Below are 27,836 nucleotides of genomic sequence, written 5' to 3'. Positions count from 1 at the left end.
AAATGCCACAGGCAATACTTACTTCCTATGTCTCCCATTGGGGGCATAACTACTATGCAGGGGCACAAAGAGAACTGGGTGTGTATACATAGGCAGGGGGCGGAGTTAGAGGCGTGGCCGATGATAACTTCTCTTTGGGCTTTTCAGGTCAGCTTTAGGCCCCTTTCACACTAGCGGTTTTCTTTTCCGGTATTGAGTTCTGTCCTAGGGATTCAATACTGGAAAAAACGGATCAGTTTTATCCTAATGCATTCTGAATGGAGAGCGATCTGTTCGGGATGCATCAGGACGTCTTCAGTTCCGTCCCTTTTACGGTGTTTGGCCGGAGAAAATACCGCAGCATGCTGCAGGGTTTTTTCCGCCCAATATTCCATAACACATGCCAGATCCGGCATTGATGTCCATTGAAATGCATTAATGCCGGATCCGAAAACAAAAGATATCTGTTTCCATACGGGTTTCTGGATCCAGCAGCAGAACCGCCTGCCGGATTCTCCTAATGCTAGTGTGAGAGCACTCTTACTGAGGAGAATGGGAGTAGGAGACAGAATGGGGGGAGTAGTTTTTGTCTTGCTGCTCTAATAACATTAAAAGCAACCCAAAGAAGTCACCCTACAAACACCAATGATACAGCCCCAGTAATGACAACTAAGGGTTAACAAGTTATATTCCAGTACAACTTCCCTATGAAACAATAACAACAACTCTCATCATCCAATCTATTATTAACCAGAACAGGAAGCCCAGCGAGCGCCAGGCATCAAAAAATTCCATGAAACTCATGATTGTTCCTCTCCACGGAAATCTTTAGTAAAAGGCGAAAGATTTATTCGATCTGAAGAGAAACCAGAGTATACAGCTGCCAGGGGTCGGCAGTGCAGGGGGCCCGGGGGCCGCTCATCACACACACGGAGAGGAGACATGTGGCGGTACAGACTGTAGCGGGAGGCCGGGGCTGGAGGACACGTTATACATGTGACGCCTGAGACCCAGGTGCACTCTGGGTAAATATACAAATGAGCTCAGGCTGCCACGCCCAGTCACATGACCTTGGTGTGTCCGTGTGGTTGTCAGGCCACGGGTCTGTCCCCACCGCGGTGTCCACCACTGGCAGTGATGCCGCCACGCACCACTATCTGGAGCACACAGGAACCTTCTGCGGCGACACTCTTTCGCTATGCACACATACGAGGGCTCGTTTTTCGCAGGACAGGATTTTTTTTTTGCGCCGCCATTTAATATATATTTATATTTGTAGGGTGGAAAAAAACGGCACAATGTCTCCCTGGTTTCTTGCCTTTTTTTCTACTGTGTTCACAGTGATATCAGATTAGGGGCTCATTCACATTACTGTATTGGCGTGATGCTGTATTACGGACCGCCAATAGCCGGCATCAGCCGCGTGAACTCCGTGTTGTGGATGTGGACCTATTGACTTGAATGGGTCCGCGATCTGCAACATACGGCAAAAGATGCGGAGCAGAGGCACGGATCGGAAGTGCTTCCGTGGGCTTTCTGGTCCGTGCTGCCGCGCAGCAAAACATGGGACATATCCTACCTCTTGCCGTATTTTGCTGAACGCGGACCCATTCAAGTCAATGGGTCCGTACCGCAATACGAGAATCACATGGCCAGTGCCAATGTATGGGCGCCGCAACCATACGGTCGTGTGAATGAGCCCTTATTATGTTTTAGGCTACTTTCACACTTACGTTGTTAATTCCGGTATTGAGACCCGGCAGAGGATCTCAATACCGGAATTAAACGGATCCGTTTTGATCAGGATGCGTCCATTCCGTTAGGATGCAGTTGTGTGAAATCACAATGGAAAAAGATGGATCCATGGGTGACGGATCAATTTTTAGAGGCTCCATAAAAAACGGATTTGTCACCATTGACTTAGGCCTCATGCACACGACCGTTGTGTGCATCCGTGGCCGTTGTGCCATTTTCCGTTTTTTTTCGCGGACTCATAAAAATTGGAAAATGCACCGTTTTGCAGCCGCATCCGTGATCCGTGTATCCTGTCCGTCCAAAAAATATGACCTGTCCTATTTTTTTGACGGACAACGGTTCACGGACCCATTCAAGTCAACGGGTCCGTAAAAAAACACGGATGCACACAAGATTGGCATCCATGTCCGTGATCAGTGGCCGTAGGTTACTTTCATACAGACGAATCCGAAGATCCGTCTGCATAAAAGCTTTTTCAGATCTAAGTTTTCACTTCGTGAAAACTCAGATCCGACAGTATATTCTAACACAGAGGCGTTCCCATGGTGATGGGGACGCTTCTAGTTAGAATACACTACAAACTGTGTACATGACTGCCCCCTGCTGCCTGGCAGCACCCGATCTCTTACAGGGGGCCGTGATCAGCACAATTAACCCCTTCAGGTGCCGCACCTAAAGGGGTTAATTGTGCGTATCATAGCCCCCTATAAGAGATCCGGGGCTGCCAGGCAGCAGGGGGCAGACCCCCTCTCTCCCCAGTTTAAATTTCATTGGTGGCCAGTGCCGCCCCCCTTCCTCCCTCTATTGTAATAATTCGTTGGTGGCACCTGAGGGGTTAATTGTGCTGATCACGGCCCCCTGTAAGAGATCGGGTGCTGCCAGGCAGCAGGGGGCAGTCATGTACACAGTTTGTAGTATATTCTAACCTGAAGCGTCCCCATCACCATGGGAACGCCTCTGTGTTAGAATATACTGTCGGATATGAGTTTTCACATCTAACTCATATCCGACAGTATATTCTAACATAGAGGCGTTCCCATGGTGATGGGGACGCTTCAAGTTAAAATATACCATCGGATTGGAGAAAACTCTGATCCGATGGTATAAAAGGGACTCCTGACTTTACATTGAAAGTCAATGGGGACGGATCCGTTTGCAATGGGACCATATTGTGTCAACATCAAACGGATCCGTCCCCATTGACTTGCATTGTAATTCAGGACGGATCCGTTTGGCTCCGCACGGCCAGGCGGACACCAAAACGACTTTTTTTTCATGTCCGTGGATCCTCCAAAAATCAAGGAAGACCCACGGACGAAAAAACGGTCACGGATCACGGACCTACGGACCCCGTTTTTGCGGACCGTGAAAAAATACTGTCGTGTGCATGAGGCCTTACATTGTTTTCAGTGACAGATCCGTTTTTTTCTGCCGGAGCAGAAGACATCCTGACGCATCCTGACCGGATCTCTAAATGTGAAAGTCGCCTTCGTTGTTTCGCTACTTTGCGTCACCCATAACTTTTATATGTTGTCGAAGGAGCTGAGCGAGGGCTCGCTTTTTTGGGTTGAGGTGTAGTCTTAATCGGAATTATTTTGGGGTACATCTCTCCATTTTATTATTTTTTATTACTTTTTTGGGGAGGCGACCGTCATTGAGATTTTTCTACAGCGGTCGCTGTGCGGGATGAATCACACGATAACGGAATATTTCGGTCGCAGCGACACCTATTCTGTTTATTAGATTTATTGTTATTTTTTTATATGTTAAATGAGTAAAGTTTTTCCACAGTTTTGTTTTTCCCTGCGATGGTTTGACCACTCGTGTTATATACCGCGGTGCCTGGGGCCGCGACTGCATAACAGGAGGGGGAGCTCATATACTGCGGTCACTACTGACTGCGGCATCTAAGGGGTTGAGCAGCTGGGACCAGTGTCTCCGATCCCGGCCGTCAGCTCGGCACCTGCTCTGCTCCAGGAAACTAAGGCTGGTTTCACACGGACGTTGCGGAAAAATGTGCGGGTGCGTTGCGGAAACACCCGCGATTTTTCCGCGCGAGTTTTGCACTCGCGTGAGAAAAATCGCGCATGTTTGGTACCCAAACCCGAACTTCTGTGAGGGATTGATGTTCTGAAGATTGTATTATTTTCCCTTATAACATGGTTATAAGGGAAAATAATAGCATTCTGAATACAGACTGCATAGTATAATAGCGCTGGAGGGGTTAAAAAAATAAAAAAGTTAACTCACCTTATCCCCATGATCGTGTAGATCCCGGTCTGTTCTTTAGCTGTGGGCTGAATCACCTTTGGTGATGTCAGATCACATGCTCCAATCACATGGTCCATCACCATGGTGATGGAGCATGTGATCTGACATCACCACAGGTCCTTTAGCCACAGCTAAAGAACAGACCGACCGGGAACTAGGCGATCATGGGGATAAGGTGAGTTAACTTTTTTTATTTTTTTTAACCCTCCCAGCACTATTATACTAAGCATTCTGTAGTCAGAATGCTATTATTTTCCCTTATAACCATGTTATAAGGGAAAATAATACAGTGAATAGACTGTCTCCTAGCAACCATGCGTGGAAATCGCACCGCATCCGCACTTGCTTGCGGATGCTTGCGATTTTCACGCAACCCCATTCATTTCTATGGGGCCTGCGTTACGTGAAAAACGCTGAATATAGAACGTGATGCGTGAAAATCACCGCTCATGTGAACAGCCCCATAGAAATGAATGGGTCAGGATTCAGTGCGGGTGCAATGCGTTCAACTCGCGCGGAAATCTCGCCCGTGTGAAAGAGGCCTAATACTGGACACCGGAGACAACTAATCAGCTTTACTAGGTTCAGTGCAGTGCTGGTATATACCGTCACATGGTGTATAATAACTGTATCCGCCGCTGCCCACTTACCTTCACACTGCACCTCCATGTGCATGGACTGCAGCGCCCCCAGCAGTGGCTCCACTATGGCCGGAAGAGGCTTCTGTACAATGTCCTGCACAAAGGGAGAAAATCACATTAGAAACCAGGACAGCGGGGGATGGGGGAGGTACTGACCCCAATAAATGTATCACATGTACCGTCACTGATATTACAGGATCACTTATAATGAACAATCCTCAGTCCGACACCACAGAGCTGACAATCTAATCGGCACGCAGCAACTATGTTCTGCCCCTGTAATAATCAGCTCACGTCGTTCACTAGATCCGCTCCATTCACTCGATCTAAGGCTCCATTCACACCTGGCGGCTTTCAAAGACCAAGGCTGCATCCTTACAGGGCGACCATTGGTTGGGTGAGTTGAGGCCCTGTGAAGACCCAGCTTTAGGGCTCATGCACATGAACGTATTTTCTGTCCGTGTCCCTTCCGTCTTTTTACGGATCATATGCGGAACTATTCATTTCAATGGGTCCCTCAAAAAAACTTAAGGGGAACCTGTCACCGGGATTTTGGGTATAGAGCTGAGGACATGGGCTGCTAGATGGCCGCTAGCACATCCGCAATATCCAGTCCCCATAGCTCTGTGTGCTTTTATTGTGTCAAAAAAACTATTTGATACCTATGCAAATTAACATAAAAGAGTCATATCTTACTTGTGTGACCAGAGAAGAGTCATATTTTCAAGCTCTGACTCATCTCAGGTTAATTTGCATATGTATCAAATCGCTTTTTATACACAATAAAAGCACACAGAGCTATGGGGACTGGGTATTGCGGATGTGCTAGCAGCCATCTAGCAACCCATGTTCTCAGCTCTATACCCAAAATCCAGGTGACAGGTTCCCTTTAAGTTACTCCGTGTGCATACCGTTTCCATATGTCCACATGTCCGTTCTGCAAAACAATAGAACATGTCCTATTATTGTCCACATAACGGACAAGGAAAGGACGGTTCGAATTAGGGGCCAGCTGTTCCGTTCCTCAAAATAGAGAATGCACAGATTTACGGTTGTGTTGGAGGGGTGTATGTGAGTAGTTGGGGGGACACATATGTAACCAGTTGTGTTGGAGGGTGTATGTGAGTAGTTGGGGGGACACATATGTAACCGGTTGTGTTGGAGGGTGTATGTGAGTAGTTGGGGGGGACACATATGTAACCGGTTGTGTTGGAGGGGTGTAGGTGAGTAGTTGGGGGGGACACATATGTAACCGGTTGTGTTGGAGGGGTGTATGTGAGTAGTTGGGGGGACACATATGTAACCGGTTGTGTTGGAGGGTGTATGTAAGTAGTTGGGGGGACACATATGTAACCGGTTGTGTTGGAGGGTGTATGTAAGTAGTTGGGGGGACACATATGTAACCAGTTGTGTTGGAGGGTGTATGTGAGTAGTTGGGGGGACACATATGTAACCAGTTGTGTTGGAGGGTGTATGTGAGTAGTTGGGGGGGGACATATGTAACCGGTTGTGTTGGAGGGTGTATGTGAGTAGTTGGGGGGACACATATGTAACCGGTTGTGTTGGAGGGTGTATGTGAGTAGTTGGGGGGGGACATATGTAACCGGTTATGTTGGAGGGTGTATGTGAGTAGTTGGGGGGACACATATGTAACCGGTTGTGTTGGAGGGGTGTATGCGAGTAGTTGGGGGGACACATATGTAACCAGTTATGTTGGAGGGGTGTATGTGAGTAGTTGGGGGGACACATATGTAACCGGTTGTGTTGGAGGGGTGTATGCGAGTAGTTGGGAGGACACATATGTAACCGGTTGTGTTGGAGGGTGTATGCGAGTAGTTGGGGGGGGGCACATATGTAACTAGTTGTGTTAGAGGGTGTATGTGAGTAGTTGGGTGGGGGGGCACATATGTAACCGGTTGTGTTGGAGGGGTGTATGCGAGTAGTTGGGGGGGCACATATGTAACCGGTTGTGTTGGAGGGGTGTATGCGAGTAGTTGGGGGGGACACATATGTAACCAGTTATGTTGGAGGGTGTATGTAAGTAGTTGGGGGGACACATATGTAACCAGTTATGTTGGAGGGGTGTATGTGAGTAGTTGGGTGGGGGGGCACATATGTAACCGGTTGTGTTGGAGGGGTGTATGTGAGTAGTTGGGTGGGGGGGCACATATGTAACCAGTTATGTTGGAGGGTGTATGTGAGTAGTTGGGAGGACACATATGTAACCGGTTGTGTTGGAGGGTGTATGTAAGTAGTTGGGGGGACACATATGTAACCGGTTATGTTGGAGGGGTGTATGTAAGTAGTTGGGGGGACACATATGTAACCGGTTGTGTTGGAGGGGTGTATGTAAGTAGTTGGGGGGACACATATGTAACCGGTTATGTTGGAGGGTGTATGTGAGTAGTTGGGGGGACACATATGTAACCGGTTGTGTTGGAGGGTGTATGTAAGTAGTTGGGGGGACACATATGTAACCGGTTATGTTGGAGGGGTGTATGTGAGTAGTTGGGTGGGGGGGCACATATGTAACCGGTTGTGTTGGAGGGTGTATGTGAGTAGTTGGGGGGACACATATGTAACCGGTTGTGTTGGAGGGGTGTATGTGAGTAGTTGGGTGGGGGGGCACATATGTAACCGGTTGTGGTGGAGGGTGTCACCTCTCACCTGGACGATGCGCAGGGTCTGAAGTGCCAGGTGCTGAGCTTTAGGGGAGGCGCATGGCAGGAGAGCGATCAGACCCTTGTACACCTGTGTCTGGTATTTGGGGTTCCCATGAGCCAGCAGCTCCAGTAACACCTGCGCCTCTTCCTGAGTGTCTTCCATTTTGGACTTTGCAAGACATTCTGCGACCGCACGCACTCCTGCCGGGAGAGAGAGGATGAGGGTTGTACTGGATGCAATAAGGCCTTGTGGAACATTACATCTGGCTGGTGGGGTGCCCCCACATTGACACGGTGCACCCACCATAGCTCTCACAGATCAGCTCTTTGTATTTGCGTCCTGCTCTTGCCAAAATCTGGATGATCCTCAGCGCCTCCAGTTTATGTTCTTCATTTAACTGTTTCAAGTCCAGGATTTCTAGTAATGTGAGGATCCCTCCAACTTCCACAAACTCTATCTTGTAGCGGCTGCTGTGGGTGCAACAAAAGTGGAAAAATTACATGACATCATCATCTCCTGTTCATCCGTAGGCAGCGCACAAGGGGTTAATGTCGACAGGACTTTCTTTTCCGTCCTGCACAACGGAAACCATAGACTTGCCCATAGACTTCTACTGTGACGGATCAAAGCGGAATTCTGTCTTACGAATACCGTTATTACCATGTTAGAACGGAAAGCAATGACGGAATTCGTAACGCTGATGTGAACCCGCCCTAGGTAGCGGTGCAGAGGATTAGCTTGCCTCTGAGGGTGCGACCACACGGCTGTATAGACCACAATGAGCCCTAATAAGGACCGCGCTGCTTGGTTAGTCTGCATTGTTAAGGGCCCGTTGCGGCCTGTGGGGCCACGCAGGGCCATGTCACAACCACAGCATGACTGTGCCTCGTGGTTGTCCACTGAGACGCCTCAGAAAGCACAGCCGTTGCATCCTGCAGCAGTACTGAAGATGTAAGCACATGGTCCGCTTCCGGGTCGTCCTGAGGCGGCACACACAAGGGGATTTCTAAAGTCGAAGGAGGGAAGAAGACCCGGCCTCAGCCTAAAGCACTTGTCTACCATAGAGGCTGGATCCTCTGAAGAAAGGACATTGAGGTGGTGATGCTCAAGGATTGTAGAAGGTGGAAACCATTTTAGGGCTTTCTACATTTAATCCTGTGGAGCATAAATCCGCCCAACATGCTGCAGTAAAGACCTTGCAAGGTGCAGCAGCTGTTCCAGAGCTCGGGTCTTACAGATCCATCTATTTTCATCAGCCATTAAGACTTTCTAGAAATTCTGTGTCTTGGACGTAAAACAGAGAAGCTTCTGATTAAAGGATGGAGTTTCACGGAAGTCCTCCAAGTTTAGGGACTGCAAAAACTGGAGAACACACTCCCAGTCCTTACTCATCCATGGGGACTTCTTCTAAGGCCTCCCACTGAATGAAGCTGGAGAATAACAGGGTTTTGCATTTATAAGGCTGGTTTCACACGGGCGTTGGGGGAAAAGGTGCGGGTGCGTTGCGGGAACATGCGCAAATTTTCTGCGTGAGTGCAAAACATTGTAATGCGTTTTGCACACGCGTGAGAAAAATCGGCATGTTTGGTACCCAGACCCGAACTTCTTCACAGAAGTTCAGGTTTGGGATCAGGGTTCTGTAGATTGTATTATTATATAACATGGTTATAAGGGAAAATAATAGCATTCTGAATACAAAATGCTTCGTACAATAGCGCTGGAGGGGTTAAAAAAATAAATAATGTTACTCGCCTTAATCCACTTGATCGCGCAGCCGGCATCTCTTCTGTCTCTTTCTTTGCTGATTGCAGTTAAAGGACCTGTGGTGACGTCACTCCGGTCATCACATGGTCCGTCACATGATCTTTTACCATGGTGATGGATAATGTGATGACCGGAGTGATGTCACCACAGGTCCTTTGACTGCAATCAGCAAAGAAAGAGACAGAAGAGATGCCGGCTGCGCGAGCAAGTGGATTAAGGTGAGTAAAATTATTATTATTTTTTATATTAACCCCTCCAGTGCTATTGTACTATGTATTCTGAATTCAGAATGCTATTATTTTCCCTTATAACCATGTTATAAGGGAAAATAATAAAATGATCGGGTCTCCATCCCGATCGTCTCCTAGCAACCGTGCGTGAAAATCACACCGCATCCACACTTGCTTGCGGATGCTTGCGATTTTCACGCAGCCCCATTCACTTCTATGGGGCCTGCGTTGTGTGGAAAACGCACAATATAGAGCATGCTGCGATTTTCACGCAACGCACAAGTGATGCGTTAAAATCACTGCTCATGTACAAAGCACCATAGAAATGAATGGGTCAGGATTCAGTGCGGGTGCAATGCGATCACGTCACGCGTTGCACCCGAGCGGAAATCGCGCTCGTTTGAAAGGGACCTGAGATATTTTTCTATTTAGAGAGCTTCTTCTCATTAAGAGAGAAAATGACTTTATTGGACTTAAAGCACTTTTGTTTGTAGTTTCACTGGAACTTACGGGATCTTTGACCAGGGAAGGATTTGACGCTGGTTCTTTTGGAGGACTGGAGAAAACAAGTGTCCTTATCAGGGCCGTATTTAGAGTTCATGCTGCCCCAGGCAGGTTAGTACTGGCGCAGAGCACAGGAGCGGTCCAGAAGAAGTCCTGTGACACTTACCTGCTGAGCTCCCATAATGCAGCAATGGAGGAAGAGACATCAATGCACATGAGCCAAGGAGACACTGGGGCTCATTTACTAAAGTGTCTGCGTCTGTCTTCATGAGTAAAAAGCCTGTGTGCGACCGACTTACTTTTTAAGTGTCATTTACCGTTTTTGCCCCTCTTTTGTGGCATTTGCGCGTGTTGCTCCTTCCAGTTTTAGGAAGTTTGTACCTAATTTCTGTCCTATTTATGCAGTTGCGCGGTTGCTTTTTCACGCCAGATTTTGCTGTAAAAAAAGGTCTAATCTCTATGCCACCCCAGGGCCGCCGTGGAGAAGCACAGCGCCCTCTAGTGCATCCTGTGTGAGCTGCTGGAAATGTGGAGAAGCACAGCGCCATCTAGTGCATCCTGTGTGAGCTGCTGGAAATGTGGAGAAGCACAGAGCCCTCTAGTGCATCCTGTGTGAGCTGCTGGAAATGTGGAGAAGCACAGCGCCATCTAGTGCATCCTGTGTGAGCTGCTGGAAATGTGGAGAAGCACAGAGCCCTCTAGTGCATCCTGTGTGAGCTGCTGGAAATGTGGAGAAGCACAGCGCCATCTAGTGCATCCTGTGTGAGCTGCTGGAAATGTGGAGAAGCACAGCGCCCTCTAGTGCATCCTGTGTGAGCTGCTGGAAATGTGGAGAAGCACAGCGCCATCTAGTGCATCCTGTGTGAGCTGCTGGAAATGAGGAGAAGCACAGCGCCCTCTAGTGCATCCTGTGTGAGCTGCTGGAAATGTGGAGAAGCACAGCGCCCTCTAGTGCATCCTGTGTGAGCTGCTGGAAATGTGGAGAAGCACAGCGCCCTCTAGTGCATCCTGTGTGAGCTGCTGGAAATGTGGAGAAGCACAGCGCCCTCTAGTGGATCTTGTGTGAGCTGCTGGAAATGTGGAGAAGCACAGCGCCCTCTAGTGGATCCTGTGTGAGCTGCTGGAAATGTGGAGAAGCACAGCGCCCTCTAGTGCATCCTGTGTGAGCTGCTGGAAATGTGGAGAAGCACAGCGCCATCTAGTGGAGCCTGTGTGAGCTAATGGAAATGTGGAGAAGCACAGCGCCCTCTAGTGGATCCTGTGTGAGCTGCTGGAAATGTGGAGAAGCACAGCGCCCTCTAGTGCATCCTGTGTGAGCTGCTGGAAATGTGGAGAAGCACAGCGCCCTCTAGTGCATCCTGTGTGAGCTGCTGGAAATGTGGAGAAGCACAGCGCCCTCTAGTGGATCCTGTGTGAGCTGCTGGAAATGTGGAGAAGCACAGCGCCCTCTAGTGCATCCTGTGTGAGCTGCTGGAAATGTGGAGAAGCACAGCGCCCTCTAGTGGATCCTGTGTGAGCTGCTGGAAATGTGGAGAAGCACAGCGCCCTCTAGTGCATCCTGTGTGAGCTGCTGGAAATGTGGAGAAGCACAGCGCCCTCTAGTGCATCCTGTGTGAGCTGCTGGAAATGTGGAGAAGCACAGCGCCCTCTAGTGCATCCTGTGTGAGCTGCTGGAAATGTGGAGAAGCACAGCGCCATCTAGTGCATCCTGTGTGAGCTGCTGGAAATGTGGAGAAGCACAGCGCCCTCTAGTGGATCCTGTGTGAGCTGCTGGAAATGTGGAGAAGCACAGCGCCCTCTAGTGCATCCTGTGTGAGCTGCTGGAAATGTGGAGAAGCACAGCGCCCTCTAGTGGATCCTGTGTGAGCTGCTGGAAATGTGGAGAAGCACAGCGCCCTCTAGTGGATCCTGTGTGAGCTGCTGGAAATGTGGAGAAGCACAGCGCCCTCTAGTGCATCCTGTGTGAGCTGCTGGAAATGTGGAGAAGCACAGCGCCCTCTAGTGGATCTTGTGTGAGCTGCTGGAAATGTGGAGAAGCACAGCGCCCTCTAGTGCATCCTGTGTGAGCTGCTGGAAATGTGGAGAAGCACAGCGCCCTCTAGTGGATCCTGTGTGAGCTGCTGGAAATGTGGAGAAGCACAGCGCCCTCTAGTGCATCCTGTGTGAGCTGCTGGAAATGTGGAGAAGCACAGCGCCCTCTAGTGCATCCTGTGTGAGCTGCTGGAAATGTGGAGAAGCACAGCGCCCTCTAGTGGAGCCTGTGTGAGCTGCTGGAAATGTGGAGAAGCACAGCGCCCTCTAGTGGATCCTGTGTGAGCTGCTGGAAATGTGGAGAAGCACAGCGCCCTCTGCGGGCTCAGTCAGGAATTACAGGGAACCTGTCGCCTCTGCCGTGCTCCCCTCACTGAGCGTTTCTAAATGTTCATTGCGTTACCCTAAACATATAAATTACACCTATAATTAAATAAGTATTATGCATTTTTTTATTTCCTGCCTTTTATGCAAATTAACATAAACGAGTCATATTTTCTCCGAGTCAAGCTCCTCAGCTCCGCCTAAGAAATCTCGCGTGAGCTTCCTTGCAGCACGCCTCCTCTTTTGTTAGATTGACAGCCTGCAGTGTGGCCGGGACCGCATTAGTCTCGCACATGCGCAGTGCGCTCCGTGGCAAGACGCAATTCTGTCTCTGGCTGCCGCTGTTAGCCGGGCTTCAGCGACGCACTGCGCATGCGCGAGGTTTGTGCCATCCCGGCCGCGCTGCAGGCTGTCAATCTAACATCATTTAAATAAATCTGAATGTTAGGACAACGTTAAAATGGAAATTCCAATGAGCTTTCTTTTCATTAGACCTTTGGCTGCCAGCGATGACACTGACGTCTCCGTCCACTGCTTCCGGCTTCTACTTGGGGCTTTCACTTCATTTTGACATGAAAACCCCGATACAGGAAGAGACTCACCGACAAACGAGAAAGGCTTTTTATTGTTACTTTTATTTTTGACACTTATGACCCTCACTGGAGGCGGAAAAGGAAATTCTAATGGAGAAATAGAATTTTCTTTTTCACTTCGGCGAGCATTTTGCAGACACTAGATGAAATTAAAATGTTAAAACTTTATTTTAGTTATAATTTTAGTTTTTTAAATATTATTTAAATTTTGGCCGGTTTTACCTCCCATATGATTGAGACCGCATTGTGGTCAGACTTTGCCAGCACTCCTGTAAGGCGAGCAGACGGCTCCAGTACCCGGCGGGCGAGGTCTGACTACAGCAGGGCACATGGCTGACGGACAGAGCCTCCCTGTAGAGCAGCATGGCAGTCCAACCTGGCAAACAGCCTCAAGGACCGTATGGCGGGCCGACACCTCAGGGGTCTTCTGTCCAAGGGACGACCAGACAGCGCGGTTGTGTGGCACTTGTGATGCGGCCGCGCTGTCATAGGGCTGACGCGGCCTCTAAAATACTGAAGACGGCACTGCTCAGTGGCCACGTGGCCTCATCAATACTGGGCGGCCATTGATAACACGGACCCACTGAACAGGGCGGTCTCAGAGCCCGCTGCGGCCCGTACGGAACTCGAAGGCCACGCGGCCGCATCGCCATGGGGTCATACCCCAACAGGCAGGCTAATTAGAGGAAATGTTTAATCCTGTCTGCTGCCAATTACTGCCCCTTAACCCCTTCTGTGCTGCCGACAGACGAACAGGAAGTTCTGCAACTTTCTTCTCGCGTCAATCTCTGCATGTTGTCAGTGAATGGAAATATGATTTTGCATCCAGAGACTGAATACTTACTCTATCATAGTACTGCTCACACAGCTGAGGGTTTGTCACAATCTATTCAATGTGGACAATACTCTGAACTCCAGACTGATACATTGTAGCGAACCAGCAGAGAGATTGATGGCTGATGTGTTCGCCTCACTGCATTATCTAGACTGGATGCAAATGTAACAAACCCTCAGCAGAGAGCAGAACTAGCTATGGACAGGGTTACTGCATCCAAAAGGAAACAGCTGTTCAAATCAACGGACAGCAAGCAGAGCTCTTGAAGACGGTGATGCACTGAAATACAAAGGCGCACTTAATCCGTTTTTTTCATGCCATCTTTTCCAATAGTTTAAAAGTGGGTGTGGTTTACGGGGGTGTGGCCTAAATCTTTTAGACATATTTATTAATACGAAAACCGTAAAATAGCTCTTCAGGACGGTCCGCAGTGCGCTAAACCTCGTGAGAGGCGCCATGCACTTCAATGAGCTATATCTTAGACGGGGAAGGTGAACCTCCGATAAAGCTGCCGAGCATCTCGCTCCACAGACTTAGGCCCCTCTCCGTGAGGGGGCAATGCGTAATGCGAACGCACGGAATCCGGATCCATTCATCTAAATGGGTCTGTGTACATGAGCAGTGGTTTTCATGCATCACTTGTGCTTTGCGTAAAAATCGCAGCATGTTCTATATTCAGCGATTTTTACGCAACGCAGGCCCCATAGAAGTGAATGGGGCTGCGTGAAAATCGCATTGTATCCGCAAGCAAGTGCAGATGCGATGCGATTTTCACGGATGGTTGCTAAGAGATGTTGTTTGTAAACATTCCGTTTTTTATCACGTGCGTGCAAAACGCAGTAAATCGCATTGCACCCGCGTGATAAAAACTGAATGCGATCGCAAACAAAACTGAACAGCTTTGTTTGTGAAATCGCACAGTTTTCACTGAACGCATCCGCTGCGCATCCGGACATAATCCGGACACACTCGTCTGCGAGGGGCCTTAGGCCTCTTGCACACGACCATATGGTTTTGTGGTCCGTTTTAAAATAATCTGTTTTTCCATTTTTTGTTTCAGTAGTGTTTACGTTCCGCTTCACCGTTCCGCGTTTCCTTTTGTGATCCGTTTTTTTGTGGATTGCAAATGGAAACGGAAGCATACAATAAGGTTTAAACAGTAAGTGCATAAAACTGAGCCCGAGATCTCACCTGCCGGCCGCCGACAGGAATACGGATATTGATTGGAGAATTTCCTTCAGACACGTCCCAAACATATATCTGCCAGGAGGATGAGAAATGCAGAACCAGAAAAGGACTGGCGCAAAGATGGCCGACGACCTCACGAGTATCGCCAAAGCGCCCCCTCATAACCCCAATATCTGCTGGACAGGAGAAGGGGTACTGTGCAGAGTGTATATACAGGAGAAGTGGAACTGTGCAGAGTGTATATACAGGAGAAGTGGTACTGTGCAGTGTATATATACAGGAGAAGTGGTACTGTGCAGTGTATATATACAGGAGAAGTGGTACTGTGCAGTGTATATATACAGGAGAAGTGGTACTGTGCAGAGTGTATATACAGGAGAAGTGGTACTGTGCAGAGTGTATATACAGGAGAAGTGGAACTGTGCAGAGTGTATATACAGGAGAAGTGGTACTGTGCAGTGTATATATACAGAAGTGGTACTGTGCAGTGTATATATACAGGAGAAGTGGTACTGTGCAGAGTGTATATACAGGAGAAGTGGTACTGTGCAGAGTGTATATACAGGAGAAGTGGTACTGTGCAGAGTGTATATACAGGAGAAGTGGTACTGTGCAGTGTATATACAGGAGAAGTGGTACTGTGCAGAGTGTATATACAGGAGAAGTGGTACTGTGCAGAGTGTATATACAGGAGAAGTGGTACTGTGCAGTGTGTATATACAGGAGAAGTGGTACTGTGCAGTGTATATATACAGGAGAAGTGGTACTGTGCAGTGTATATATACACAGGAGAAGTGGTACTGTGCAGTGTATATATACACAGGAGAAGTGGTACTGTGCAGAGTGTATATACAGGAGAAGTGGTACTGTGCAGAGTGTATATACAGGAGAAGTGGTACTGTGCAGAGTGTATATACAGGAGAAGTGGTACTGTGCAGAGTGTATATACAGGAGAAGTGGTACTGTGCAGAGTGTATATACAGGAGAAGTGGTACTGTGCAGTGTGTATATACAGGAGAAGTGGTACTGTGCAGTGTATATATACAGGAGAAGTGGTACTGTGCAGTGTATATATACAGGAGAAGTGGTACTGTGCAGAGTGTATATACAGGAGAAGTGGTACTGTGCAGAGTGTATATACAGGAGAAGTGGTACTGTGCAGAGTGTATATACAGGAGAAGTGGTACTGTGCAGTGTATATACAGGAGGAGTGGTACTGTGCAGTGTATATATACAGGAGAAGTGGTACTGTGCAGTGTATATATACAGGAGAAGTGGAACTGTGCAGAGTGTATATACAGGAGAAGGGGTACTGTGCAGAGTGTATATACAGGAGAAGTGGAACTGTGCAGTGTATATATACAGGAGAAGTGGTACTGTGCAGTGTATATATACAGGAGAAGTGGTACTGTGCAGTGTATATATACAGGAGAAGTGGTACTGTGCAGTGTATATATACAGGAGAAGTGGTACTGTGCAGTGTGTATATACACAGGAGAAGTGGTACTGTGCAGTGTATATATACAGGAGAAGTGGTACTGTGCAGTGTATATATACAGGAGAAGTGGTACTGTGCAGAGTGTATATACAGGAGAAGTGGTACTGTGCAGAGTGTATATACAGGAGAAGTGGTACTGTGCAGAGTGTATATACAGGAGAAGTGGTACTGTGCAGAGTGTATATACAGGAGAAGTGGTACTGTGCAGTGTATATACAGGAGAAGTGGTACTGTGCAGTGTATATACAGGAGAAGTGGTACTGTGCAGTGTATATACAGGAGAAGTGGTACTGTGCAGTGTATATACAGGAGAAGTGGTACTGTGCAGAGTGTATATACAGGAGAAGTGGTACTGTGCAGAGTGTATATACAGGAGAAGTGGTACTGTGCAGAGTGTATATACAGGAGAAGTGGTACTGTGCAGAGTGTATATACAGGAGAAGTGGTACTGTGCAGTGTATATATATATACAGGAGAAGTGGGACTGTGCAGTGTATACATACAGGAGAAGTGGTACTGTGCAGTGTATACACAGGAGAAGTGGGACTGTGCAGAGTGTATATACAGGAGAAGTGGGACTGTGCAGTGTATACATACAGGAGAAGTGGGACTGTGCAGTGTATACATACAGGAGAAGTGGGACTGTGCAGTGTATACATACAGGAGAAGTGGGACTGTGCAGTGTATATATATACAGGAGAAGTGGTACTGTGCAGTGTATATATATACAGGAGAAGTTGCACTGTGCAGTGTATATATACAGGAGAAGTTGTACTGTGCAGTGTATATATACAGGAGAAGTTGCACTGTGCAGTGTATATATACAGGAGAAGTTGCAGTGTATATATACAGGAGATGTTGTACTGTGCAGTGTATATATACTGGAGAAGTGGTACTGTGCAGTGTATATATACAGGAGAAGTGGTACTGTGCAGTGTATATATACAGGAGAAGTGGGACTGTGCGGTGTATATATACAGGAGAAGTGGGACTGTGCGGTGTATATATACAGGAGAAGTGGGACTGTGCAGTGTATATATACAAGAGATGTTGTACTGTGCAGTGTATATATACAGGAGAAGTGGTACTGTGCAGTGTATATATACAGGAGAAGTTGTACTGTGCAGTGTATATATACAGGAGAAGTGGTACTGTGCAGTGTATATATATACTGGAGAAGTGGTACTGTGCCGTGTGAATATACAGGAGAAGTTGCACTGTGCAGTGTATATATACAGGAGAAGTTGCACTGTGCAGTGTATATATACAGGAGAAGTTGCACTGTGCAGTGTGTATATATACAGGAGAAGTAGCACTGTGCAGTGTGTATATACAGGAGAAGTAGCACTGTGCAGTGGATATATACAGGAGAAGTGGGACTGTGCAGTGTATATATACAGGAGAAGTGGGACTGTGCAGTGTATACATACAGGAGAAGTGGTACTGTGCAGTGTATATATACACAGGAGAAGTGGTACTGTGCAGAGTGTATATACAGGAGAAGTGGGACTGTGCAGTGTATACATACAGGAGAAGTGGGACTGTGCAGTGTATACATACAGGAGAAGTGGGACTGTGCAGTGTATACATACAGGAGAAGTGGGACTGTGCAGTGTATACATACAGGAGAAGTGGGACTGTGCAGTGTATACATACAGGAGAAGTGGGACTGTGCAGTGTATACATACAGGAGAAGTGGGACTGTGCAGTGTATACATACAGGAGAAGTGGGACTGTGCAGTGTATACATACAGGAGAAGTGGGACTGTGCAGTGTATACATACAGGAGAAGTGGGACTGTGCAGTGTATACATACAGGAGAAGTGGGACTGTGCAGTGTATACATACAGGAGAAGTGGGACTGTGCAGTGTATACATACAGGAGAAGTGGGACTGTGCAGTGTATACATACAGGAGAAGTGGGACTGTGCAGTGTATACATACAGGAGAAGTGGGACTGTGCAGTGTATACATACAGGAGAAGTGGGACTGTGCAGTGTATACATACATGAGAAGTTGTACTGTGCAGTGCATATATACAGGAGAAGTACTGTGCAGTGTATATATACAGGAGACGTTCTACTGTGCAGTGTATATATACAGGAGACGTTCTACTGTGCAGTGTATATATACAGGAGACGTTCTACTGTGCACTGTATATATACAGGAGAAGTGGCACTGTGCAGTGCATATATACAGGAGACGTTGTACTGTGCAGTGTATGTATACAGGAGAAGTAGCACTGTGCAGTGTATATATACAGGAGAAGTAGCACTGTGCAGTGTATATATACAGGAGAAGTAGCACTGTGCAGTGTATATATATATATATATATATATATATACAGGAGAAGTGGCACTGTGCAGTGTGTATATATATATATATATATATATATATACACACACACAGGAGAAGTGGCACTGTGCAGTGTATATATACTGGAGAAGTAGCACTGTGCAGTGTATATATACAGTAGAAGTAGCACTGTGCAGTGTATATATACAGGAGAAGTTGCACTGTGCAGTGTATATACAGGAGATGTTGCACTGTGCAGTGTATATACAGGAGATGTTGCACTGTGCAGTGTATATATACAGGAGAAGTTGCACTGTGCAGTGTGTGTATACAGGAGAAGTTGTACTGTGCAGTGTATATACAGGAGAAGTTGCACTGTGCAGTGTATATATACAGGAGAAGTGGTACTGTGCAGTGTATATATACACAGGAGAAGTTGCACTGTGCAGTGTATATATACACAGGAGAAGTTGCACTGTGCAGTGAATATATACAGGAGAAGTTGCACTGTGCAGTGCATATATAGGAGAAGTTGCACTGTGCAGTGTGTATATACAGGAGAAGTTGCACTGTGCAGTGTATATATACAGGAGAAGTTGCACTGTGCAGTGAATATATACAGGAGAAGTTGCACTGTGCAGTGCATATATAGGAGAAGTTGCACTGTGCAGTGCATATATACAGGAGAAGTTGCACTGTGCAGTGTGTATATACAGGAGAAGTGGTACTGTGCAGTGTATATATATATATATACTGGAGAAGTGGTACTGTGCCGTGTATATATACAGGAGAAGTTGCACTGTGCAGTGAATATATACAGGAGAAGTTGCACTGTGCAGTGTATATATACAGGAGAAGTTGCACTGTGCAGTGTATATATACAGGAGAAGTTGCACTGTGCAGTGTGTATATACAGGAGAAGTTGCACTGTGCAGTGTGTATATACAGGAGAAGTGGTACTGTGCAGTGTATATATATATACTGGAGAAGTGGTACTGTGCCGTGTATATATACAGGAGAAGTTGCACTGTGCAGTGTATATATACACAGGAGAAGTTGCACTGTGCAGTGTATGTATACAGGAGAAGTTGCACTGTGCAGTGTATATATACAGGAGAAGTTGCACTGTGCAGTGAATATATACAGGAGAAGTTGCACTGTGCAGTGAATATATACAGGAAAAGTTGCACTGTGCAGTGTATATATACAGGAGAAGTTGCACTGTGCAGTGTATATATACAGGAGAAGTTGCACTGTGCAGTGAATATATACAGGGGAAGTTGCACTGTGCAGTGTATATATATACAGGGGAAGTTGCACTGTGCAGTGTATATATACAGGGGAAGTTGCACTGTGCAGTGTATATACAGACGTGGACAAAATTGTTGGTACCCTTTGGTCAATGAAAGAAAAAGTCACAATGGTCACAGAAATAACTTTAATCTGACAAAAGTAATAATAAATTAAAATTCTATAAATGTTAACCAATGAAAGTCAGACATTGTTTTTCAACCATGCTTCAACAGAATTATGTAAAAAAATAAACTCATGAAACAGGCATGGACAAAAATGATGGTACCCCTAACTTAATATTTTGTTGCGCAACCTTTTGAGGCAATCACTGCAATCAAACGCTTCCTGTAACTGTCAATGAGACATCTGCACCTCTCAGCAGGTATTTTGGCCCACTCCTCATGAGCAAACTGCTCCAGTTGTGTCCGGTTTGAAGGGTGCCTTTTCCAGACTGCATGTTTCAGCTCCTTCCAAAGATGCTCAATAGGATTGAGGTCAGGGCTCATAGAAGGCCACTTTAGAATAGTCCAATTTTTTCCTCTTAGCCATTCTTGGGTGTTTTTAGCGGTGTGTTTTGGGTCATTGTCCTGTTGCAAGACCCATGACCTGCGACTGAGACCAAGCTTTCTGACACTGGCTAGTACATTTCTCTCTAGAATTCCTTGATAGTCTTGAGATTTCATTGTACCCTGCACAGATTCAAGACACCCTGTGCCAGACGCAGCAAAGCAGCCCCAGAACATAACAGAGCCTCCTCCATGTTTCACAGTAGGGACAGTGTTCTTTTCTTGATATGCTTCATTTTTTCGTCTGTGAACATACAGCTGATGTGCCTTGGCAAAAACTTCGATTTTTGTCTCATCTGTCCACAGGACATTCTCCCAGAAGCTTTGTGGCTTGTCAACATGTAGTTTGGCATATTCCAGTCTTGCTTTTTTATGATTCGTTTTCAACAATGGTGTCCTCCTTGGTCGTCTCCCATGTAGTCCACTTTGGCTCAAACAACGACGGATGGTGCGATCTGACACTGATGTTCCTTGAGCATGAAGTTCACCTTGAATCTCTTTAGAAGTCTTTCTAGGCTCTTTTGTTACCATTCGGATTATCCGTCTCTTAGATTTGTCATCAATTTTCCTCCTGCGGCCACGTCCAGGGAGGTTGGCTACAGTCCCATGGATCTTAAACTTATGAATAATATGTGCAACTGTACTCACAGGAACATCTAGTTGCTTGGAGATGGTCTTATAGCCTTTACCTTTAACATGCTTGTCTATAATTTTCTTTCTGATCTCTTGAGACAGCTCTTTCCTTTGCTTCCTCTGGTCCATGTCGAGTGTGGTACACACCATATCACCAAACAACACAGTGATTACCTGGAGCCATATATATAGGCCCAATGGCTGATTACAAGGTTGTAGACACCTGTGATGCTAATTAGTGGACACACCTTGAATTAACATGTCCCTTTGGTCACATTATGTTCTGTGTTTTCTAGGGGTACCATCATTTTTGTCCATGCCTGTTTCATGAGTTTATTTTTTTACATAATTCTGTTGAAGCATGGTTGAAAAACAATGTCTGACTTTCATTGGTTAACATTTATAGAATTTTAATTTATTATTACTTTTGTCAGATTAAAGTTATTTCTGTGACCATTGTGACTTTTTCTTTCATTGACCAAAGGGTACCAACAATTTTGTCCACGTCTGTATATATATATATAGGGGAAGTTGCACTGTGCAGTGTATATATACAGGAGAAGTTGCACTGTGCAGTGTATATATACAGGGGAAGTTGCACTGTGCAGTGTGCAGTGGATATGTACTGAGGGCTCAGCTTGGCCACTCCTCTCAGTGAAGGATACGACAGGCGTAACCAGGTGGTCAGTCGGGCCAGGAACAAGCTGCCGCCCTGGGAGAATTCCTGCTCGAGCTCCGGGCCCGTCTTTCCCTGGTTGAATGAGATGAAGTTCTTCAGGATTCTGCTCCGGGTCACTTTGTTCCCGTTGTCCCATTCTTTAAAAAAAGTCATGAGGCGACTGACGGCTTCCTGCTCCCTGATGGACGACATGACGATCGCAGACCCTGTGCAAACGAGAAACGGCACCGCCGATCATCAATGTTACTGAGGACACGCTCCTCGTCAGCGCCCATCAGGGCCGTCTTTAATATTGATTGGACCCTGGGCAAAAATTTCCTTGGGCCCCCTGGATCCCGCCTTCCCACACCTTAGCATGCAATCACGCCTCCACCACAACACACACAAAAATCCACACACCTGGTAGAGTCCAGTGAATGACTGTAAATACTTCCAGTTCTGAAGACTCCAGCGGCTCAGGATCAGTGCTCTGGGCTCCGGCTGGAAGTGGGCACCGCTCTGCAGGAAGGAGACCGGGGCTCGGCTCACCCTAGTGTTACAGCGCACCCCAGCACCCCACAGTATGCAGTATAGCACCCCACAGTATGCAGTATAGCACCCTATAGCATACAGCACCCCACAGTATGCAGTATAGCACCCTATAGTATACAGCACCCCACAGTATACAGCACCACACAGTATGCAGTATAGCACCCTATAGTATACAGCACCCCACAGTATGCAGTATAGCACCCTATAGTATACAGCACCCCACAGTATGCAGTATAGCACCCTATAGTATACAGCACCACACAGTATGCAGTATAGCACCCTATAGTATACAGCACCACACAGTATGCAGTATAGAACCCCACACTATACAGTACCCCACAATATATAGTAGAGCAGTATAGCAGCCCACAGTATACAGCACCCCACAGTATACAACACGTCACAGTATACAGCACCCCAAACAATACACGATACAGCCCCCCACACTATACAGTACAACAGTATAGCACTCAACACTATACATTATACAGACCCCCACAGTATACAGTACAGCAGTATAGCCCCCCCCCCCCATTATACAGGCCCCCACAGTATACAGCCCCCACACAGTATACAACCTACCACAAAGTATACAGTCCCCCACACAGTATACAACCCACCACACAGTATACAGTCCCCCACACAGTATACAGTCCCCCACACAGTATACAGTCCCCCACACAGTATACAACCCACCACACAGTATACAACCCACCACACAGTATACAGCCCACCACACAGTATACAGCCCCCACACAGTATACAGCCCCAACACAGTATACAGCCCCAACACAGTATACAACCCACCACACAGTATACAGCCCCCACCCCGTACACAGCCCCCACCCCGTATACAGCCCCACAAAGTATACAGCGCACCACACAGTATACAGCGCACCACACAGTATACAGCCCACCACACAGTATACAGCCCCCACACAGTATACAGCCCACCACACAGTATACAGTCGCACACAGTATACAGTCCCACACAGTATACAGCACCCCACTATATAGTAGTTTACAGTATATTAACATAACAGCCCCTGTCACCTTTTTCTGATGTAATCTTCACACAAATAAGCTCCACAGTTAACTTCTGCAACACTCCTGCTAGGACCTGTGATGACCTCATAGCCATGTGACCAGTAATTGCTAGGTTACTGGTCACATGGTGATGATGTCATTAAGGTCCTAAATCACAACTTTAACACAGTACGATCATGATGCCTGGACTCCTGGTAGAGCTGACAGCCTGACACCCGGGGCAGCTGCCCCTTTTGCCCCTTGGTAAAGACGGCCCCGCCCATGTACAGACAGGTCATGGGGGGGGGGGGACTTTGCACTGATGAATCTGGAGCATCTAGAACACTTCTGTGCAGCTCCCAAAACTGCTGAGAGCGGCAAAAAAATCCCAAAATCGCAAGAAGCTGCAAAAAAGTGTGACTTTTATTTTGCACCAGAATTCGGATGTGATACTGAGCCGTGTATCTAATCCTCTGCCTGTGATACTGAGCCGTGTATCTAATCATCCTCTGACTGTGATACTGAGCCGTGTATCTAATCCTCTGACTGTGATACTGAGCCGTGTATCTAATCCTCTGCCTGTGATACTGAGCCATGTATCTAATCATCCTCTGCCTGTGATACTGAGCCGTGTATCTAATCATCCTCTGCCTGTGATACTGAGCCGTGTATCTAATCATCCTCTGCCTGTGATACTGAGCCGTGTATCTAATCATCCTCTGCCTGTGATACTGAGCCGTGTATCTAATCCTCTGCCTGTTATACTGAGCCGTGTATCTAATCCTCTGCCTGTGATACTGAGCCGTGTATCTAATCCTCTGCCTGTGATACTGAGCCGTGTATCTAATCCTCTGCCTGTGATACTGAGCCGTGTATCTAATCCTCTGCCTGTGATACTGAGCCGTGTATCTAATCATCCTCTGCCTGTGATACTGAGCCGTGTATCTAATCCTCTGCCTGTTATACTGAGCCGTGTATCTAATCCTCTGCCTGTGATACTGAGCCGTGTATCTAATCCTCTGCCTGTGATACTGAGCCGTGTATCTAATCCTCTGCCTGTGATACTGAGCCGTGTATCTAATCCTCTGCCTGTGATACTGAGCCGTGTATCTAATCCTCTGCCAGTGATACTGAGCCGTGTATCTAATCCTCTGCCAGTGATACTGAGCCGTGTATCTAATCATCCTCTGCCTGTGATACTGAGCCGTGTATCTAATCATCCTCTGCCTGTGATACTGAGCCGTGTATCTAATCCTCTGCCTGTGATACTGAGCCGTGTATCCTGTGTGATACTGCCTGCTGAGCTGTGTATCTAATCCTATCCTGTGTGATGCTGGCTGCTGAGCTGTGTATCTAATCCTATCCTGTGTGATACTGTCTGCTGAGCTGTGTATCTAATCCTATCCTGTGTGATACTGTCTGCTGAGCTGTGTATCTAATCCTATCCTGTGTGATACTGTCTGCTGAGCTGTGTATCTAATCCTATCCTGTAAGATACTGTCTGCTGAGCCGTGTATCTAATCCTATCCTGTGTGATACTGTCTGCTGAGCTGTGTATCTAATCCTCTCCTGTGTGATACTGTCTGCTGAGCTGTGTATCTAATCCTATCCTGTGTGATACTGTCTGCTGAGCTGTGTATCTAATCCTATCCTGTGTGATACTGTCTGCTGAGCTGTGTATCTAATCCTATCCTGTGTGATACTGCCTGCTGAGCTGTGTATCTAATCCTATCCTGTGTGATACTGCCTGCTGAGCTGTGTATCTAATCCTATCCTGTGTGATACAGTCTGCTGAGCTGTGTATCTAATCCTATCCTGTGTGATACTGTCTGCTGAGCTGTGTATCTAATCCTGTCCTGTGTGATACTGTCTGCTGGGCTGTGTATCTAATCCTCTCCTGTGTTATACTGTCTGCTGAGCTGTATATCTAATCCTATCCTGTGTGATACTGTCTGCTGAGCTGTGTATCTAATCCTGTCCTGTGTGATACAGCCTGCTGAGCTGTGTATCTAATCCTCTCCTGTGTGATACTGTCTGCTGAGCTGTGTATCTAATCCTATCCTGTGTGATACTGTCTGCTGAGCCGTGTATCTAATCCTATCCTGTGTGATACTGTCTGCTGAGCTGTGTATCTAATCCTATTCTGTGTGATACTGTCTGCTGAGCTGTGTATCTAATCCCATCCTGTGTGATACTGTCTTCTGAGCTGTGTATCTAATCCTATCCTGTGTGATACTGTCTGCTGAGCCGTGTATCTAATCCTATCCTGTGTGATACTGTCTGCTGAGCTGTGTATCTAATCCTATTCTGTGTGATACTCTCTGCTGAGCTGTGTATCTAATCCTATCCTGTGTGATACTGTCTGCTGAGCTGTGTATCTAATCCTATCCTGTGTGATACTGTCTGCTGAGCTGTGTATCTAATCCTATCCTGTGTGATACTGTCTGCTGAGCTGTGTATCTAATCCTATCCTGTGTGATACTGCCTGCTGAGCTGTGTATCTAATCCTATCCTGTGTGATACTGCCTGCTGAGCTGTGTATCTAATCCTATCCTGTGTGATACTGTCTGCTGAGCTGTGTATCTAATCCTATCCTGTGTGATACTGTCTGCTGAGCTGTGTATCTAATCCTATCCTGTGTGATACTGTCTGCTGAGCTGTGTATCTAATCCTCTCCTGTGTGATACTGTCTGCTGAGGTCTTCCACTATCACTCCCATCATGGTTGGTCCCCGCAGACGGTTTTCGGACACTTTGTTATTCCACCGTCCAGACGCTGCGCCTTTCATCTTATTATCAGGGAAGAGAGTTTTCCTCGGCCCAGTCGTACGGTAAAGCCTCAATCACACGTCAGTGTTTGGTCAGTGATCAGGTATAAGGGAGGGATCTGCTCCTGTTCGGTGTTCGCAGCCGCTCCTGGTTTGGGGTCACAGTAACTGATGGAAATCACTGACCGAACACTGACGGTGAATGAGGCCTAACACAAGTTCCTGAACCGTCTGCCCGATGAGAGTAAAATCCGGGTGAGACCCATCCTCCAGGATTCTTCTCGCCCGACCAACCCTCTGAGGGGCGTTACCATGGACACGGAACAGCCGACCGTCAGTCCTCTCAATGGCGCAACGATAAAACCCGACCAGTATGTTCTGCAGAAATGGCCACTGAAGAACCTGTCTGCACCCCAGGACCCGTCCACCGTGGCTCCACCCATAGTCGGTGTAAGACCCTCCCCTCCTAAAATCCACAATTAACTCTTTAGTTTTCTGCACATTTAGCATTAAGCTGTTGAAATGACACTGATTATTTCAGGGTGACACAGCACACCCCGACCCTCCACCCCCCAGTACACTCACACCTCCCAGTACCCCCAGTACACTCACCCGCACACCCCAGTACACTCACCTACACGCCCCAGTACACTCACACCTCCCAGTACCCCCAGTACACTCACCCGCACACCCCAGTACACTCACCTACACGCCCCAGTACACTCACACCTCCCAGTACCCCCAGTACACTCACCCGCACACCCCAGTACACTCACCTACACGCCCCAGTACACTCACACCTCCCAGTACCCCCAGTACACTCACCCGCACACCCCAGTACACTCACCTACACGCCCCAGTACACTCACACCTCCCAGTACCCCCAGTACACTCACCCGCACACCCCAGTACACTCACCTACATGCCCCAGTACACTCACACCTCCCAGTACCCCCAGTACACTCACCCGCACACCCCAGTACACTCACCTACACGCCCCAGTACACTCACACCTCCCAGTACCCCCAGTACACTCACCCGCACACCCCTGTACACTCACCTACACGCCCCAGTACACTCACCTACACGCCCCAGTACACTCACCAGTACCCCTAGTACACTCACCCGCTCCCCCTCAGTACACTCACCCGCACACCCCCCAGTACACTCACCCGCACACCCCCCAGTACACTCACCCGCACACCCCCAGTACACTCACCAGTACCCCTAAGTACACTCACCAGTACCCCTAGTACACTCACCCGCTCCCCCTCAGTACACTCACCCGCACCCCCCCCCCAGTACACTCACCTGCACCAACCCCAGTACACTCACCCGCACCAACCCCAGTACACTCACCTGCACCAACCCCAGTACCCCCAGTACACTCACCCGCACCAACCCCAGTACACTCACACCTCCCAGTACCCCCAGTACACTCACCTGCACCAACCCAAGTACACTCACCCGCACCAACCCCAGTACACTCACCTGCACCAACCCCAGTACGCTCACCTGCACCAACCCCAGTACGCTCACACCTCCTAGTACACTAACCAGTACCCCCCCAGTACACTCACCAGTACCCCGCCAGTACACTCACCAGTACCCCGCCAGTACACTCACCCGCACACCCCAGTACACTCACCCGCTCCCTCCAATCAGATGTAAGGCGCAGTCATTGGGGCGGGTCTTTCACAGTTGAAAACAATCACTTTTCGGGTGAAGCAGCGGGCAGGTTGCTTAGCAACAGTATCTACAGACTCCTG

The 27,836-nt window shown here is 47.6% G+C and overlaps 1 protein-coding gene and 1 non-coding gene across 2 annotated transcripts; both read right to left on the bottom strand.

Annotated features, from left to right (window-relative positions):
* Positions 1–740: 740 nt before the first annotated feature.
* On the bottom strand, positions 741–855 carry LOC122944326. The gene has a single exon (XR_006390989.1). It is a non-coding gene; the product is annotated as a U5 spliceosomal RNA (small nuclear RNA).
* Positions 780–27,836, bottom strand: ARMH1 (armadillo like helical domain containing 1). Its single transcript, XM_044302359.1, has 7 exons — positions 27,716–27,836; positions 21,730–21,949; positions 14,783–14,851; positions 7,614–7,780; positions 7,314–7,510; positions 4,656–4,740; positions 780–805 (listed from the first exon to the last, which is right to left on the bottom strand). The coding sequence occupies exons 2-7, from the start codon at positions 21,933–21,935 to the stop codon at positions 780–782; spliced, it is 750 nt and encodes a 249-aa protein (XP_044158294.1). The 5' UTR covers positions 21,936–21,949; positions 27,716–27,836.

Source organism: Bufo gargarizans, chromosome 7 (assembly GCF_014858855.1).
Source record: "Bufo gargarizans isolate SCDJY-AF-19 chromosome 7, ASM1485885v1, whole genome shotgun sequence".
NCBI lineage: Eukaryota > Metazoa > Chordata > Amphibia > Anura > Bufonidae > Bufo > Bufo gargarizans.
Note: the sequence above shows the minus strand (reverse complement) of the source record. Positions and strands in the feature narration are given on the sequence as shown.

Excerpts from the sequence above, each read along its gene's own strand:
- ARMH1 (XM_044302359.1), bottom strand. The coding sequence starts at position 21,935 with ATGTCGTCCATCAGGGAGCAGGAAGCCGTCAGTCGCCTCATGACTTTT. Across the intron at positions 14,852-21,729 it reads ACCACCTGGTTACGCCTGTC|ATATATGTTTGGGACGTGTC; the intron begins GTATCCTTCACT and ends TCCTCCTGGCAG. Across the intron at positions 7,511-7,613 it reads GCTGATCTGTGAGAGCTATG|GAGTGCGTGCGGTCGCAGAA; the intron begins GTGGGTGCACCG and ends CTCTCCCGGCAG.